Source organism: Heloderma suspectum, chromosome 2, assembly GCF_057233095.1.
Source record: "Heloderma suspectum isolate Gila_16-S chromosome 2, 16-S_ref, whole genome shotgun sequence".
Taxonomy (NCBI): Eukaryota; Metazoa; Chordata; class Lepidosauria; order Squamata; family Helodermatidae; genus Heloderma; species Heloderma suspectum.
This window is the reverse complement of record NC_139459.1, coordinates 165522039-165538507: the sequence shown is the minus strand read 5'-3', so window position 1 is coordinate 165538507 and position 16469 is coordinate 165522039. Positions and strand designations below refer to the sequence as shown.

The 16469-nt window shown below is 46.7% G+C and overlaps 1 protein-coding gene across 2 annotated transcripts in view; it reads left to right on the top strand.

The window, feature by feature from the left end:
- Positions 1-16469, top strand: part of TRIP10 (thyroid hormone receptor interactor 10) — a 95464-nt gene that overhangs the window by 72145 nt on the left and 6850 nt on the right. Inside the window, exons 6-12 of one of the 2 annotated variants that reach the window (XM_084835720.1) lie at positions 980-1084; positions 4195-4323; positions 6792-6938; positions 8202-8405; positions 12579-12758; positions 15092-15201; positions 16309-16441. In XM_084835720.1, the coding sequence (XP_084691846.1) occupies positions 980-1084; positions 4195-4323; positions 6792-6938; positions 8202-8405; positions 12579-12758; positions 15092-15201; positions 16309-16441 (1008 nt within the window). The remainder of the gene's footprint in view (positions 1-979; positions 1085-4194; positions 4324-6791; positions 6939-8201; positions 8406-12578; positions 12759-15091; positions 15202-16308; positions 16442-16469) is intronic. The other variant, XM_084835721.1, reaches the window with a different exon arrangement.

The window sequence follows — 16469 nt, the reverse complement described above, 5'->3', positions numbered from 1 at the left end:
ACTTCAGTGGAACTCTTATTGTGCAGACCAAAAAGGTCACCTGTCCATCCCCACCACTGGTGTAGGATCAATTGGCCCTGAATCCACCATAAAAGATGATTGATTAGTTGAGATTATTCCCTAAGGGAGCAATCCAATGTCCCCTAGACAGCACCTGTGGGACATAGGATTGCTCAGTTTCCTAGCTCTGAGGTCAGGAACAGGGCTCTGACCTCAGAGCCAGGAAACTGTACTCCCCATCCCCTCCTCCTTGGAGCCAGCATGGAGAGAACCGCGCTAGCCACCTCTCTGCGCTTGGAAAACAGAGCATGGAGACAGGGGAAGGGGGGCGTTTCAGGGGAGGGGAGGAGACCAGGATGGCAGCCATACGATAAATCCTATGGCCACCCCAGCCTCCTTCCGAGTTCAGAGGCTTATGAGTACCCAGGGTACATCACACAGAATTGTGCCCTAAGGCGCTTATGTACACAGCAACTTTTGAGCTTAGCTCTTTAGCTAGTTCTTGGAGCTTCTCCAGTTTGTGTACACAAACAGAGTGAGATGAGTATTTCCATTCACTCTTTTAATAAATGTTGGCTTAGGTCATTAGATTGTAAGCCTGCAGGCAGAGCCTCTTTTTAATATTAGTGATAGTACAGCACTTTGTTTGGAAAGTGCTTATGAAATGATAGCACAAATAATCATCTAAGCCTTTAACCCCTCCTCCCCTTTCCAGCTCTTATTTGGAAGCCTAGAATGGTTAACAAAACAGAGTATTTATGTGTGGAGTGGTGATTCTTACCTGTGCTGGTAAGCCCGCTTATGAAACCAAGAGATTTCATCAGACAAGCATGAGTGATCCCCCACATCCGGAACCCAACAAGAGCACATACAGCAACTTAACTCTGGAGTACAAGGGCGTGATCCTGTATGTGCCCTTTGCAGGCTTACTGCTATGGACCTCACTCATTTGAACTTTTCGCCTCCCCTCCCCTCACAGAGCAAACGCAAGTTTGAGCGTGACTGCAGGGAGGCTGAGAAAGCTGTACTGACGGCCGAGAAACTGGACCAGGACATCAATGCTACCAAGGCAGATGTGGAGAAGGTCAGAGTCTGGAGTGGACTGTACCTCTGCTCTCCACTCCCAGTGGTGGTTAGGAGAGCCCAAGAGTACTTCTGTAATGGAAGTAACTACTGAGATCCTGAGTCACTTCTGCCCAGTAACTGAGCCCTGCTAATCTTCCTTGGTTTTCCTTGTGTAAAATTTCTAAGCATGCGGCAGCTTCTTTCCCCATCGAGCTGTAAAACCCAAGGCAGCTCTTCAAGAAGGAGCCTCTTGGGGAATGTTGCCTTTCTGGAGGGAAAGGCTGATTCATGCAGGCTACAATAAAAACAAGAAGAGCAAAGCTGGGCTGTCTTGTCCAGGGGGCATAGGACACAGGTCTACTGCTGAAGCTAACCGGGTCTCTCCTTTCACATTGCCTGGATAGGGGGCTCCTAGGGGCCACGTGTGTAAGTTGCTTCAAGCTCTTTGGAAGAAGAGTGACATGTAAGTATAACAAATAAAACTAATTTTTTTACCTCAAAGGAGCAAAAGGTCCCAGATATGTGCTTGCCTTGCTGAAGCTGTAATGTCTTTAGCACAGAGACATGCAACACACAGGCCACATGTGGGGGCCCCTGGCCTACGTACACCCCCCCCATGGGAGCAGCAGGAAAACAATTGGCAGTTTGCCACTGAATTTCAGCAGCAAACCACAACAATGGCTTAAAAAGGGCAAATTTAGCCTTAAAGCCTTGTTTGGAAGCTACATTTGCCCTTTTTAGGCCACTGATGCTATTTGCCATGGACCACAGATTCTTTTTGCTGCTGCAGCCGCCAGTGCAGAATTTGGCAGCAGACAGTGGTGGGAAATTCCTGCAGGTTGAAATTGCATCCAGAACTCCCAGATTTTCCCACCCTTGCTTTAGCATATTGTCCCGTTTATTTGTTACATTTATATCGCACCTTTTCCTCCGAGAAGTCCAACATGGCATACATGATCCCCTGCCTCTCTATTTTATCCTCACAACAACCCTATGAGGCAGGTGAGACTGAGAGTCAGACTGGTCCAGTGAGCTTCATGGCCAAGTGGGGATTTGAACCTGGGTCTCATGAGTCCCAGTCCAACTTCACCACACCGGCTCTCCATCCCATAGCAAGTCACAAGTCAGGTTTCTTGTGCATTAGAAGCAAATGGTCCTTACTTTTCTGACAGCTTCCATCCTGTTGGTTGACAGTTTTGCTACAGAGAGCCATCAAACCGGGCAAGACTGGGATAAAGGGCAAGATCTCCCAATCTGAACGTTTTGGGTAAATAAATCCTTAAGGGTTTAAATACCCCAAGCTGAAAAGAATCCCTGCACAATGGGGTTAGCCAAGTCCACTCATGCAACGAGATAGTCAGTCAGCGTAGCAGCTGTGCCTCTAACACAGCTGGTGAGCCCCTGAATAATGGTTTCCAGAGGCTTCAAAGGTGCAGACCTGGTTTGTAATCAGCAGCTGACTCAAGAGCCAGAAAATGCCCACTTCAAATCTTGTCCCAGCCTTGAACTTGCTTGGTGGAGTTAAGTAAGTTAACTTGCTGTCCCTCAGCTCCAGTCTTCTGGATCTTTATGATGGAGATAGAATCCTGAACCACCTTACAAGGCTTTTATATATAACAATTACTACGATAATATAAGTTGGGCTCTTTGAACACATGACTGTCTTTAACTGATTGATTGTAAGCTGCGCCTGGAGCTTTGGTGGGGTGGGGGCTGAGAAGCGGCAAAAAATACTATAAATAAATAAATTTGTATTTATTTATTTCATTTCTATACTGCCCAATAGCCGAAGCTCTCTGGGCGGTTCACAAAAGTATTTCATAATGCTAAGTATAAAAATAAAAAATAGTAATGTGCGATTAATGACATACTACATTTGTATCCTTCCTCTAAGGACGTTGGGGTGGTGTACATGGTTTTATCCAATGTTATCTTTATAACAACTCCTGAAAGGTTGTTTAGGCTAAGATAATAGTTCTCACTGAGTTGGTAAGCCTGTGTCTGGATCTTATTTATTTATTTGATTTTTACTCCACTTTTCTACCACAAATGGCACTCAAGCCGGCTTACAAAAACAATTTAAAATAGATTAAAATAGTAAACCCATTAAAATTCAATAAAAGCATAATGATTTCAGAATAAAAATAGCATCCAAACCAACAGACATACTTACTGGCCAAAGGCCTTCTAGAATAAAGTGATCTTTGCCTGCCATTGGAAGGAGAGCAGAGAGGAAGGAAGCCTAGCCTCCCTTGGGAGGGAGTTCCACAGCCTGGGAGCAGCTGTTGAAAAGGCCCTGTCTCACATCACCACCAAACATTCCTCTGATGGTGGCGGTCTCAAAAGAAGGGTTTCTCCAGAAGATCAGAAGGCAGGCTTGTATGAGAGAAGGCGGTCTTTCAGATAGCCCAGTCCCAAGCTGTATAGAGCTTTATAGGTCATTAGCAGCACCTTGAATTCTGCCTGGAAACAAACTAGTAGCCAGTGAAGCTGCTGTAACAAGGGAGTTGCGTGCCCCAGTCAACAGCCTGGCTGCAGCGTTCTGGATCAGCTGAAGTTTCTGAACAGTTTTCAAAGGCAGCCCCATGTTGAGCATGTTACATAGTCCAAACAGGCTATAACTAAGACATGTGTGACCATGACCACATCTGACACCTCTAGGAATAGGCACAGTTGGCGCTCTAGCCTCAGCTGTGCAGATGCACTCCTGGCCACTGCCAAGGCCTGGGCATCCAGGTTCAGGACTGAGTCCAAGAGTATACTTGAACAGCGAGCCTGAGTCTTCAGGGGGAGTGTAATCCCATCCAGCACAGGTTGAACCCCTGTTCCCTGATCTGCCTTTCATTTCACCAGGAGCACCTCTGTCTTGTCTGGATTTAGCTTCAATTTGTTTGCCTTCATCCAGTCTACTAATGACATCAGGCACTGATTTAGAACCAGAACTGCTTCTTTGAATTTAGATGGAAAGGAGAGAGAGAGTCGGGTGACATCCGCATACTGGTGGCACTGAACCTCAAAGCTCCAAGCAGTCTCTCACCTCAGGTCTTCCTTCCTGTTGGGCAAGGGGTAGCTGCAGAGTTCACTGTAACATGTTCTTTCCACTAATCCCCTGTCCCCAACCTTTTCCAGGCAAAGCAGCAGGCCAACCTGCGTAGCCACATGGCCGAGGAGAGCAAGAATGAATATGCGTCATATCTGCAGAAGTTCAATCACAATCAGAGCCAGTTCTACTTTCTGGAGATGCCACAGATCTTCAATGTAAGGCTCTAAGTCGTTTTTAAATTAAAAAAAAAAATAATTTAGATTTTAATGCTTCCTTTTGACACTTACGGCGCAATCCTATCCAGATAGGCGGCCGCCTCCAAACTTGGAGGCGACTGCCTATCAAATGTAGGGCAGGAGAAGCATAATTCCCTCCACGCTTCTCCTGCCCTGCATTTTCAGCTAGACAGCCGATTGCGGTTGTCTAGCCATGGGAGGACGGAGTGGGGGAGGAGGCTGCTGTAGAACAGATTGGATGTGTCGTACAGGCATTTCCGCCCTCCCTGCCCCAAAATGCCCCTTTTTGGCCACTCTGCACTCCTCTTGCGAGTGCGGAGGACAGGGCTGAGGCAGCGCGGAAATGGGGGGAGGTCGGTTCCTGGAAAACAGAATATTCTATGGCCATCTAGCCACTGTCTAGCGACCATAGGATTGCTCCCTAAATAGTCCTTTTAAAGCAGCTCACAACAAGCAATAAAAACAGATCTTTTAAAAAAAAAATTAAATCAACCTTCTTGCACTATGTTCTTAATACATCAACAAACAGCCTAGTTTGGGCAGTTAGCCTAAATTACTCTAAAAACTAGCCAAATAGCAAGAGGAGGAACGGGAATCATTAAACCTCAAGGGATACAAAAAACTTGTAGGAAAATATAGGCCTGCACTAGATCACCTAAAAACTCCCAATGGAGCAGACTTCACGGATCTCTCTCTCAGCAGGGAATTCTACAGAACTGGAAGAGCTCTTTTCCTGGCTCCTCATAGCAGTATGCTTTTTCTCCCTCTCTCTCTCTCTCTCTCTCTCTCCACCTTCAGATGTTAGCTAGGCTCTCAGTCTCCCTCCAGAAGAAAGCAAGTTGGTAGTGGTGAACACTGGAGACCCATAACAGCTGTCTTTTCCAATAAGTTCACCTTAGACCACTACGTTCTGTTAATCATTGATGTGTGGGATAGCTTCCGGCATTTGGGGAAAGGTGCCAGGTGAGGTAGGAATGTAGCTTCTCCCTCCTCACAAATTCCCATGACAAAGCAGCACAGAAAAAGGTTTGTGGAAAGCAGGTAGAACTACCTCCTTGCTTTGGACTCAGGATTGAAGGATAGTGCTGAGGAGGTTGGTGTGTAATGGAAGATGGTGGAAGTATTTTTAATCTTCCTTCTGTTGGTCTTGAGGTCACATAAGCCATTTCCTGTGGTTTTCTCCCCACCACTCCACCCCCTGTGGTGTTTCTATTCCTACTAGTGTCGTTAGGGCTCTCAATCAATTAAAAATGCTTAGAATTGATTTAATCCTCCGCTTTTAAACTGGCTGTATTTGCATATTACCAAAGACTCAGGATACTGGAGATACCATAACAACCGTGGTTGTTGTTGTTGTTCGGTCGTTCAGTCGTGTTCGACTCTTCGTGACCCCATGGACCATAGCACGCCAGGCCTCCCTGTCCTGCACTCTCTCCAGGAGCGTGCTCAAGTCCATATTCATTGCATCGGTGATGCTATCTAGCCATCTCATCCTCTGCCGTCCCCTTCTCCTTTTGCCTTCAGTCTTTCCCAGCATCAGGGTCTTTTCCAGAGAGTTTTCTCTTCGCATTAGGTGGCCAAAATATTTGAGCTTCAGCTTCAGTATCTGTCCTTCCAATGAGCAGTCAGGGTTGATTTTTTTTAGGAACCATAACAACTACCAAATCATAAAAAGGAAGGGCTACATTTAAAGCTTTTAAAATTCATTTCTCACTGCAGAATCAAAACAGCTTTAAAAATTAACAAGGCTGTTCATGGTCCCACCAATTAAAATCTGCCCCTACCAATTACTGATCTTCTGATTGCAGCCTGAAGAATTATATAAAATGCATTTCCCCCAATATACCTAAAGCAGCAACAGTCTGGGACTGAAGGTACTGAGGTAGCTTTTGGTATCGGTTTTTCAGAAGGCAGAAGATGCTCCATTCAGAAATCCAAAAAGCTCAAGTAATCTAATTGGGGAAAGCAGCCTTGCCCTGCTACTTCAGGTGCTGGATTGCTCCTTAGTGTGTCTCTTGTTCTCTACTGTGTCTAAAAGAGCCGGGGTGGGCTCATATCAGGCCACCCCAAGAATGCTATGTCTGAGTGTGGGGATCAGGCAGTATAATAGATGGTTTTACATTAACATATTGCCCAAACCAAGCAAGGTTCATCCGAAGAAGCAAAGCAAGGCAATCAGTGTTTCTTGGTGGCATGGTACCTTTTTAAACATGGAAACTAGTCTTGCCAGTGCTACGTGTGATGCTGGCTGCAGTGAAGACAGGAGTGCTAACCAGGCAGGCCTCTTCATTCTGTGGGCAGTGTGGGTTGTACTGGAAAGGGGGTGCTGAGGGGATCGTGCCTGCTGGTGGTGTACCGTGGCTAATCTTCAAATCCAGCTGATGACTTGTGCTCTTCTTGCATGTCTCCATCTTGTTCGCTGCTTTTCCCTTCCCTCCATCCCCTAGAAGCTGCAGGAGATGGATGAGCGACGGACCCAGCGTCTCAAGGACGGCTACAGCATCTTTTCGGAGACGGACCAGCAGGTCATGCCCATCATTGGCAAGTGCCTGGAGGGCATGAAGGCAGCAGCAGACGTGGTTGATGAGAAGAATGTGGGTGCCTGCCAGATTAGTTGTAGTATTCCCCCATGTAGTGTAGAAACCGAAAAGTAGATGGTGTCCCATCTGATGGGAATGGGCTAGCCCAGCTTTCCCCAACCTGGTGCCCTTCAGGTTTGTTGGTCTACAACCCCCATCATCCCCAGCCACCTTGACCCATTGGCCATTGTAGTCCAACGCATCCAGAGGGTGCCAGGCTGAAGAAGGCTGGGCTAGATTGTCATCTGCATCTCTCCACCCCCAAGAGCCCCATGACATACAGAAACAAGGTGGGCTGTCAGTGGGTATCTAATCCAGTTGCAGATTCCACTCATGTGAATGACTTTCTTTTGAGCCTTGCCCATGTAGGAGAGGCTGGATTTCTTCATGAAGCCTGGCCCAAGCTCTCTAGAAGCCAGAATGGTACAGAGAGGCCGAGTTGAACATTCACCACGGCACAATCAAAGATGGCCCCAAATTTTCCTCCAAGAGTTGTCTGTGGCATCTTAACATTGTTGATATTTGGGGTGAAGGATGGGCGTGTGTGTCTGTACTGGTGTTGAAAGCCCAGGACTGTAACCACTAGAATGGAAGTGCCTGTAGCAGGTCCCTCTCTCAGCTTTCATTTTAAAAAGCTAAGGAAATTAAGTCTCTAGTCCCTTTTATATACTGAGATAGATATGTAATGAACTGTGCAGACAGTACACATGAACCTGTGACACAATCTTATATTGACTGGGACTATCCGTCTATTTAGGACAATGCTGTCTATTGTGACAGGCATCAGTTTTTCAAGGTCTCTGGCAGAGACATCTTTCCCAGCCCTACAGCCTTTACCTGGAGATGCTGGGATTGAACCTGCAGCCTTCTGCATGCTAAGCATGTACTCTACCACTGGCCTGTGGCTCTGTCCCAGAAAGCAATCCACTTGCTCAGAAGTATTCCTGCTCCCAAACTACTGATATCTGCAAAAACACTGGGATGATTGGCAAGCATGTGCCACCTTGTGTTGTTTATTTGTTAATTAGCACTATTTATTACATTAAAGGCACTAGGCTTCTTGCATTTGGGGTTTGCTGTTTCAGTTTGACTTTGGCCCCAGTGTATGTTTAGACTACCACTGCTCCAACGTTTCTGGAGCGGACGCTGGCAGGTCCTACTCTGGTCCCTGATAGGGTTGATCTGGGGGTTTGCTGCTGGTCTGTGTTGGTAATTTTGAGGAAGAACTGGGTTGAGTCTTTACAGAGGCCACTCAGAAGGATGCTCTTCCCCTGCTAGGACTCGCAGGTGCTCATTGAACTGCACAAATCAGGCTTTGAGAGGCCAGTAGACCTGGATTTCGAAGACTTCAGCCAGCCCATCAATCGGAGCTCATCAGATAGCAGCCTGGGCACCCCCCGCAGCACCCTGGATGGTCGATTAGACCCCCGTCTGCTGGGCAAGAACAAGGGGAAACGCTGGCCCTTCAGCAGGAAGAATAAGGTGAGGCCTGTATGGAGACCTGAGCAGGCGGAGTGCCCTTGTCCTCTGTCTAGAGCAGCCTTCCCCAGCCAGGGGCTTTCCAGATGGTGTGGCCTACAACTTCCATCGGCCCTGACCATCGGCCATGCTCGCCGGGGCTGATGGGAGCTGAAGTCCGAAACAGCTGGAGGGCACCAGGTTGGGGAAGGCAGGCCACTGAGCTCTGTTGCCAGGTCTGGCTGTGAAGTGGCGTTAAGGGGGTGTGGGGGGAGAAAGGAGGTTGGGGATAAGAGGGAAAACAACCACACTTGGTACCCCTTGCGAGTCCTGCATCTCCAGCCAAGTCTTTGGCGCAATGTGGCATAGATTGCCACTGTATCCGTTCTCCTTTCTACCAGCCCATCCCCATCAAACCACTGCCACCCCCCAGCAGATTGTGGCAGTTTGCTCAGCTCGAGAGCAGTACGACATACAAGTTAGCAAGATGCCATATCAGCACCTTCATCCAGTCTCTGGCTGCCTCCTGTCTCCTTTCTGGCTGCTTGTACTAGTCCTCATGAAAGAGTTTTCTCCTTCAACTTTCTGGGCCTAATCAGTGCTTCCCAATATGTGTCAGAACAACGTTTGGCAGCCATATCTGCCGTGGGAGAGCCTTGGCCAGAACAGCCGTCCCCTCTAGAGCCGCTGGTCATGTCAGCCTCCTGCACTTCATGTCACCCAGACCCCTCCCACTATGGAGGCCTCGGATCTCTGCCTCGGGGACCTACTGTTCCAAGAAGCAATTCCCGGCTGCCCCTGCCACTCAAAGCCGTTCTTTTTTCCTACAGTCCCTAGTTGACCTCGGTTTATATTCTGGAGATGATTATGGCAGAGGCCCAAGGCTTGTTTCACCGAGTCCTCACTTTTTCTACTAGTTTCCCCCAGAGGCTCCTTTAAAACTTATGCACAGGCAGTATTTTAGCAGAAGACCTATTCTAGTAAACACCTCCTTCCTTCCCTCCCCATGTGGCCCTTCCCACCTGAGCATCTGCCACTGGCATCCTGAAGGGTCCTTACTCCTGCTTTATATCTGGGCTTTGTTTTTCGCTCTCCAGCTCCTCTGGTCCTCGTTCTGGGCTGTGAACTCTCCTCAGTCACATCTGCCCTGTAAATCTTGCAGTGCAGATGTTGCAAGAGTGCCAAACTCAGCTGCCTTGGCTCACTTCTGTTGCTGGCCTCTCCTTTGCCTGCATCACTTTTGTATGCTGAATAATTCCTTCCATGTCCTCTGTATTGTCTTTCTGCCTCTGGACATCTGTAAGCTTGTTGACTGTTTCCCTGTTTTTCCTTGCTTATCCATGAATGTCCTCAGGGTGGGAGGAAATAAGTTAATACTAACTGATGTTCTAGAACAGCCTTCCTCAACCTGGTGCCCTCCAGATGTTTTGGACTGCAACTCCCAGCATTCCTGGCCATTGCCTGTGTTGGCTGAGACTGATGGGAGTTGAAGTCCAAAACATATGGAGAGCACCAGGTTGAGGAAAGCTGTTCTAGGACTCATCTTTGAAGGAACTTGCCCAGTTCTTTTTTAGCCCATGAAGGATAACCAAAGATACAGTGGTGGTCCCTGTTTCCTTTGCTTCCTACCTATGGGAATGGGGTGGGCAGGATGCACAAGGCTGAACATAATCTGTGCTAAGCCACATTCTCCTTCCCTCATGTCTTTAGACTGTTCCATAGTCATTCTTCCCTGTACTGAAAATAATGAATTTGCAAAAAAGATAAAGCTATGCAAGTAGAATAAATTAATAAGTGAATGCAAACATTGCTCTGATGCTTAATTTGCAAGTAAATCTTCAGTAGGGTTTATTCTTAATCCAGTATTTGCTCAACTAGTATTTTGCAACTAGTGTTGTGGCAGCAGGAGCAAGGGGGACAGACAAGAGAAGCAGAGGACAGGGCTTAGTGCAATGTGAGATCACACACCTTGCATGAAGAAGGTCCCAGGTTCAACCCTTGCAGTTAAAAGGCTCCGGTAGCAGGTGCTGGGGAGGACCTCTGCCTGGGGTATTGGAGAGCTGCTGCCAGTCAGAGTAGGCAATATTGGACCAGAGGGACCAGTCATCTGGCCTGCTGTAAGCAGCTTCCTGTGCTCCTGTTGCTAAGGACACACTGATAATGCGGAGGAAAGGGAAAGTAACTAGAGGTCCTATGGAAAGTCTAAGTAGGGTATGGAATGGAAGATCTGCCCTCTAAGAGCATATTATTACTGAAACTTGAAGAAAACTAGCATTGATATGGCTCTCTATTGTTCAAAGTACTTACTATTTATTTATCAATTACTTTTCTATACCACCCAATAGCTGAAGCTGTCTGGACAGTTCACAACAACTGAAACCATAAAACACAACACGATAAAATGCAATATAAAGGTTTAAAATTACGGTATAAAATAAGAATAAAAACCAAAATAAAACCTAGCAGCAGCTCAAAGATTTAAAATACAGTAACAGATTTAAAGCAACAGAAACTGAAAGATTGCTTCTTTTTATATTGCCTCAGTAACCCTTACAAGAGCCCTCTATAAGTTGGGTCAGTATTAATATCATCCCCACATTGCAGAAGGGGTGCTGAGAGAGTATAGTTTTAGTAAGGCTACTTGGTGAGCTCATGGCAGAGGCACTATTTGAACCATAAACGTCCTGATTTACATCTCAGTCCCGTGCTCACTACTCCACACCAGCTCCCTATGCTACACTAGCTCTTCCCTCCCACTTACCATATTTAATCCTGGCAACAATGCTTTGAGGTAGTCTGGAGCAGGACAGATACGGACATCTGAGCTGGGCGAGCATTGATATGTCCAGATCCAGCATTCGCTTGGCTGAACCAAATGATGGCTCTTGCAGACTCTGAAAAACATCTCCATTGGCCATTGGGGCAAAACCAGCAGGCTAGGGCAGAGCACACAGGCAAAGCTAGTCTTTACATACACTGCCTACTTTTTTCCTGGTTGAATTCTCCTCTTAGCTAGCAACAGGGCTCAGGACATGCTTGCCACTCTCCTGTGGCCCCAAAGCTGTTGTCCTTGGGAGGTGCAGCCATGTTGGAACAGGTCACACATAATTCCTTGGGAGTGGCTCTTGAGATGTTGCAAACAAATTGCCAGTTCAAATGGCCCCACAAGAAGTTGTTGTGAAGTCATGGAAATGCTGCTTTCATAACTTGGTTGGCAATGTAGCCTTTGGAGGTGCATAGAAATTGGGCCCAGCTCTAGTGAATCCCTTCACCCACCACATGAGTCATTCCACAAGGAACAAGGCCTGTGTGCTTTCATCCTATTTTCAATAAAGCACCCAGATTCCACCCACAAATATGGGATGCAAATGACAGAAACACAAGGCGCCATTTCAAGGGGGACGGGGCAGATGCCAGGTGTGGGAAGGCTTGATTGGGACAGGGAGAGCAAGAGGGATGGGGAAATGATGGCTCTCGCTTGAAGCAGCTTCTCCAGCACTCCAGACCTTCTGGCCTGCTTTTCTAAAGCTTCTTTCAAAATGGCTCCTCACTCACTACTAACATTGCACCACATTCTCCCATAACATTCAAACAACGTTCTCCCAGAGCATTGAGGCTTAGGGCCAGTTCAGCCCATCTGTTTTATCCCTAGATCATGGGATCTGAGACCAGGCATTTTAAATTGGGGAGTGGGGGTGAGGTGGGGGGCAAGGACATGTTAGAATATGGTGCCCTCATGGGAAGTCAGCTCTGCACCTTGGCATGGCGTACGTTCGTTCTCTCTCTCTCTCTCTCTCTCTCTCTCTCTCTCTCATGTGCTCCCTGATGGTGAGGTGTTGCTCTGCATTTTGTGCTGTCGCTCCCTTCCCCCTCACCCCATGTATTCTTGGTGTTTTATTACAGTGCATTCCTGTTATATTGGGCGCACCAGATTGATTTTTGTTGTCTTGTCAGGTGAATGGGGTAGGCAATATAAGCAATGAACTTAGCCATTGCTACTTAGGACAAATGGTTGCCAGACATTTTTGGCCAATAGTAAGCATGTACAGTATAGATGGAATGTACTGTAATTTTCCTGTTGTGTTTGGGGTTTTTTGTGTGTGTGCGTGTGCGTACCTTTTTATTTTCTTACAGAATTTTTTCCCGTTCTTTTGTGTGTGTTTTCGTTTGTTGTTCATGGCCCTTGTCTGTCGCTAGCTCCCTCCCCCTCCCCTCTCCCCCTTAAATTGCCCCTCCTCCTCGTCTTCCCCTTCCTCATCTGCCATCAATGGACCTCCATCCCCCAAATTCACCCGTGACCCCCTCTCTTACTGTTTGAACGAGATCAATAAGACAGTCAAACCCCGCATCACGTCCTTCCGCAGCCTCAAACGGGGGGTAAGTGGATAATTTTGTTTGCTAAATCAGCATCCTGCGTCTGCTGCTTCCAAAGGCACCTGCCAAGTAGAAAATCAGTTGTGGTTTGGTGCTGATAAGATCAGGTCACAGCTTTCTACTATTTGTGTTAAAGCAATCATTGTTTGGTAGTACACTGAATATGGAAAAGAGAAAATTGAGTTTGGAAAACCCATTCAGTTTATCCATGGTTAGAATGCCTCTTTGGTGCAGGACCAGCAACCAGTCCAAATCTCAGCCTGTTGCTTTCTCAGCCTCTAGTCTAGGTACATGGCAGAATGATACTAAACAGAGAGAGAGAGAGAGAGAGAATGAGAATGAATACTTACTTCTGAATCTTATGTACAGAGGGCGTGATTGTCACTCCCCTCCACCATTTTGGCCCATAGAGAGTGCCACATGGAAGCTTCACAGAGACAAGGAGCCAATGTCAGGAGTGTCTGTTGAGATTGGTTGGCCAAGTGACCCCAAAGGGTAACTGGAGAGTGCCTGTCTGAGACTTGGGTTACCTACTTTCGAGTTGTCTCTTCCCCCTGCCCTCTTCTTTTTTTGCACAGACCAGAATAAGAACTAGTTTCTGCCCCAATGACCTGCTGTTACAGACTGCATGCATGTAGTTCCATACACCTCTGTTTTTTAAAGTTGTTTACTTGCAGCATTTGTATGCCACTCTTCCATGAAACCATGTGCAAGTGCAAAGAATTTCACAATAAAAGGTGGAGGAAGAGGAGGAGGGCTTAGCTGGTGCATTTCTTAGGGGGCTGGGGGTTCAACTCTCAGATCAGATAGCTTTTATTTGGGAACTTGTGCAACCATTTGTAATGGCAAGAATCAGAAGGCAGCCCTCCAGCCCAAAGCAAGACCATCAGCCCCTACTGAACAGGCGATGTTTGTGCCACAGTAGCAGGAGAGCACGTGTACTGCAAGATGGTGCTTACGGAGCTAATAGCTCAGGCGTCTCAGGCCAGTTGAACCAAGCCATACCCTGTAGGAAGAAAGCAAACATCCTCCACACCCTGCTCCAGTCACTGCCAGATTGACCTGGGGTAGATTCTCTTTCAATACTGAGCATGGTGATCGGTCAGACCCTGACTCTGGTTGCTGGTTTTGGGGAGGCCCTACAGATCATGGAATTGGAAAGGACCATGGATTCCCATCACCCCATTGACCAGCAGGATCTATCAAACCTTTTCCCAGCTAACCCACAATCCTCAAGGTGAAGATGGTTGGGGTGTGGAACAGGTTACAGGATTCCTTTAAGCCAGGGGTGGGGACTTGTGGCCCTGTAGATGTTTTGGCCTACAACTCCCATCAGCCCTCACCATTGGCTATGCTGGCTAGGGCTGATGGGAGTTGTAGGGTAAAATATCTGGAGAGCCACAAATCCTCCCAACCCCCTGCATTAGGCCAAGGCTGGTTAGATTCCCAAGTCTGACAGACCAGACCATCTCTAGCTGAGTTGTAATTTACAGGCTCACACCTAGAGACTGTAATGATTCTTGGTTGTCCAACATGGTGGTCAGAGGTGCCCCTGCTTCTTTTTATGCCCCATCCCAGTGAGGGTTTGTGTGCGACCGCTTAGTCTGCCCCTCTCTTTTGAGCCTGGAAACTCTTATGTACACTCAGAGTTGAGAATAATGCAAGGGTAGAAGAGAAGGCGGTTCAGTTCTGACACTCCACTTCAAATCTAGCCTTGGCCATCGTTGTGGTCCTGGCCAAGCCACTTAGGCCTCAGTGTCAAACTACACACTCAGTCACATGTTTATTATTATTTTATTCAAAAGTAGCTGTGGAAAGCTGAAACTTGGAGTGGAAGATCATGCAGGTGGGTGGAGGAATGCTTAAAGTTCTTTTCCTGCAGGCCATTTTTCCTATCAAAATACCTCCCCACAGCAGCTTTTCACTCTACAGAGGAAAAGGGTGCTGGTACCTATAGGGTTGTTATAAGGACTAGAGAAATAATGCTGTGAAGTGCTTTGAATGCTCAAAAGCACTATTTAATTGCTGATTATTTCTGGTTGACCTACCCAGAACTTAAAACTGAGTGGGGTGGCCATGCTGTGATACAGTGTTGTGTTACTGGGTCTGAGAGAATCACTGCCTATTGCAGCTTGCCTATCAGTTGTCCATCTCTGCCTTTGGCTATGGAAAGTGCTGTGCCTTGAACATGTCACCCTGATGAGCTGGGCAGATTAGGGTGACAGAGGTCAGCCTGTGGGGGAAGAGGGAAGGGCTGCAGTAACTAGGGCAAGGCAGGGAAAGGTCTGGGAGGGGGCACCGAAGAAACTGATATGTGTATCTTTTCTTGATGCCAGACTGTGGTCACGGAAGACTTTAGCCACCTGCCTCCAGAACAGAGGAGGAAAAAGCTACAGCAGAAGATTGAAGAGAGAAACCGGGAGTTGCAGAAAGAGCTAGATCAGAGGTGAGAGATTGAAAGTCAATACCCTCTCTCTACTTGGGCTACAAGAAAGAGTGATCTATGCAGGCTAAACAGAGTTGAAATTAACTTTTTCAGAAAATAAAAATGTGCCAAATCTGAGATTTCAAAATTTGGGTCTTTCAAAATCCATAATTAACATTGGTTTACATGTTCTTGATGATCAATTTTTAACAATCCAGTCTTCAACATTTCACAGAATAAATTTAGCCCAAGCCGCTTACTGTAACAGTTCTGAAATATAAGTCTATTTGCCAATGACAGCCTTAAGTACTGTAGCCTACCATCTCCTCTATTTTTGTCAACAAATGGGAAAAAATCCATCCCTTCAGCCCTTTCCAACTTGATAACTCTGTAGCTTCACTGGCTGAAAAGCCAAAAAATACATTTTTTGTTAATTGATATATTTGGCATAGAGCAGGAATTTAAGGCTGTGCAAAATGTGTGTCATTATTTTGTTTTTGTGTATAAATGCTTAGTTGTGTCAACGCTTCTTAGCAGCTGATATTGGTAAGCTAATTAACATGTGTAGCAGGATAAAAAATGACATTATCTCAATTCAGGATGTTTTATTCCACTGCAGGTGTTAATTAGCTTACCAATGCCAGGATGTTTGTGTTAACCCCCAACTCTGCTTTGTGAGTGGTCAATGTAATTATTTTATGTACATTATAAGCTTTACTGTAATTGTCACAGTCCTCATTTTTTGCATTTCATTTCCTTCTGATCTCACTGCTCACATTTTGGAGAACACATTGTGCATCTGATGAAGCGGACTGTAGTCTGCAAATCCTGATGCCATAACAACTGTGTTAACCTTTAAGGTGCCACAAGTCTCTTAGTCGGTATTGTATCCCTTTGGAGACAGCTAGGAATGTTTTTGCATTTGGCAGACACAAAGGGTTAAGTGCCACAGAATGGTGCTCTTGGGCCTGTACAACGTGACAAGGCAACCAACATCATTCATTAGGGATTTGACTTGATTAGCATGTGATCACCCACTCCAAATGCCCTGGGTTTTAGATGCCAACTTTGTGCAAAAAGCTTTGTCTTAGTAACCAGCTCTTGCCCACCCTCCTTCCTTTCTTTCAGGGATGCCTTAAATAAGATGAAGGATGTTTACCAAAAGACTCCACAGATGGGCGACCCCAATAGTCTTGAGCCGAAGATCTCAGAGACGCTGGGCAACATTGAGAGATTGCGCCTAGACATCCAGAAATGTGAAGTAAGGGCTTGGCGGGGGGGCAGGCCAG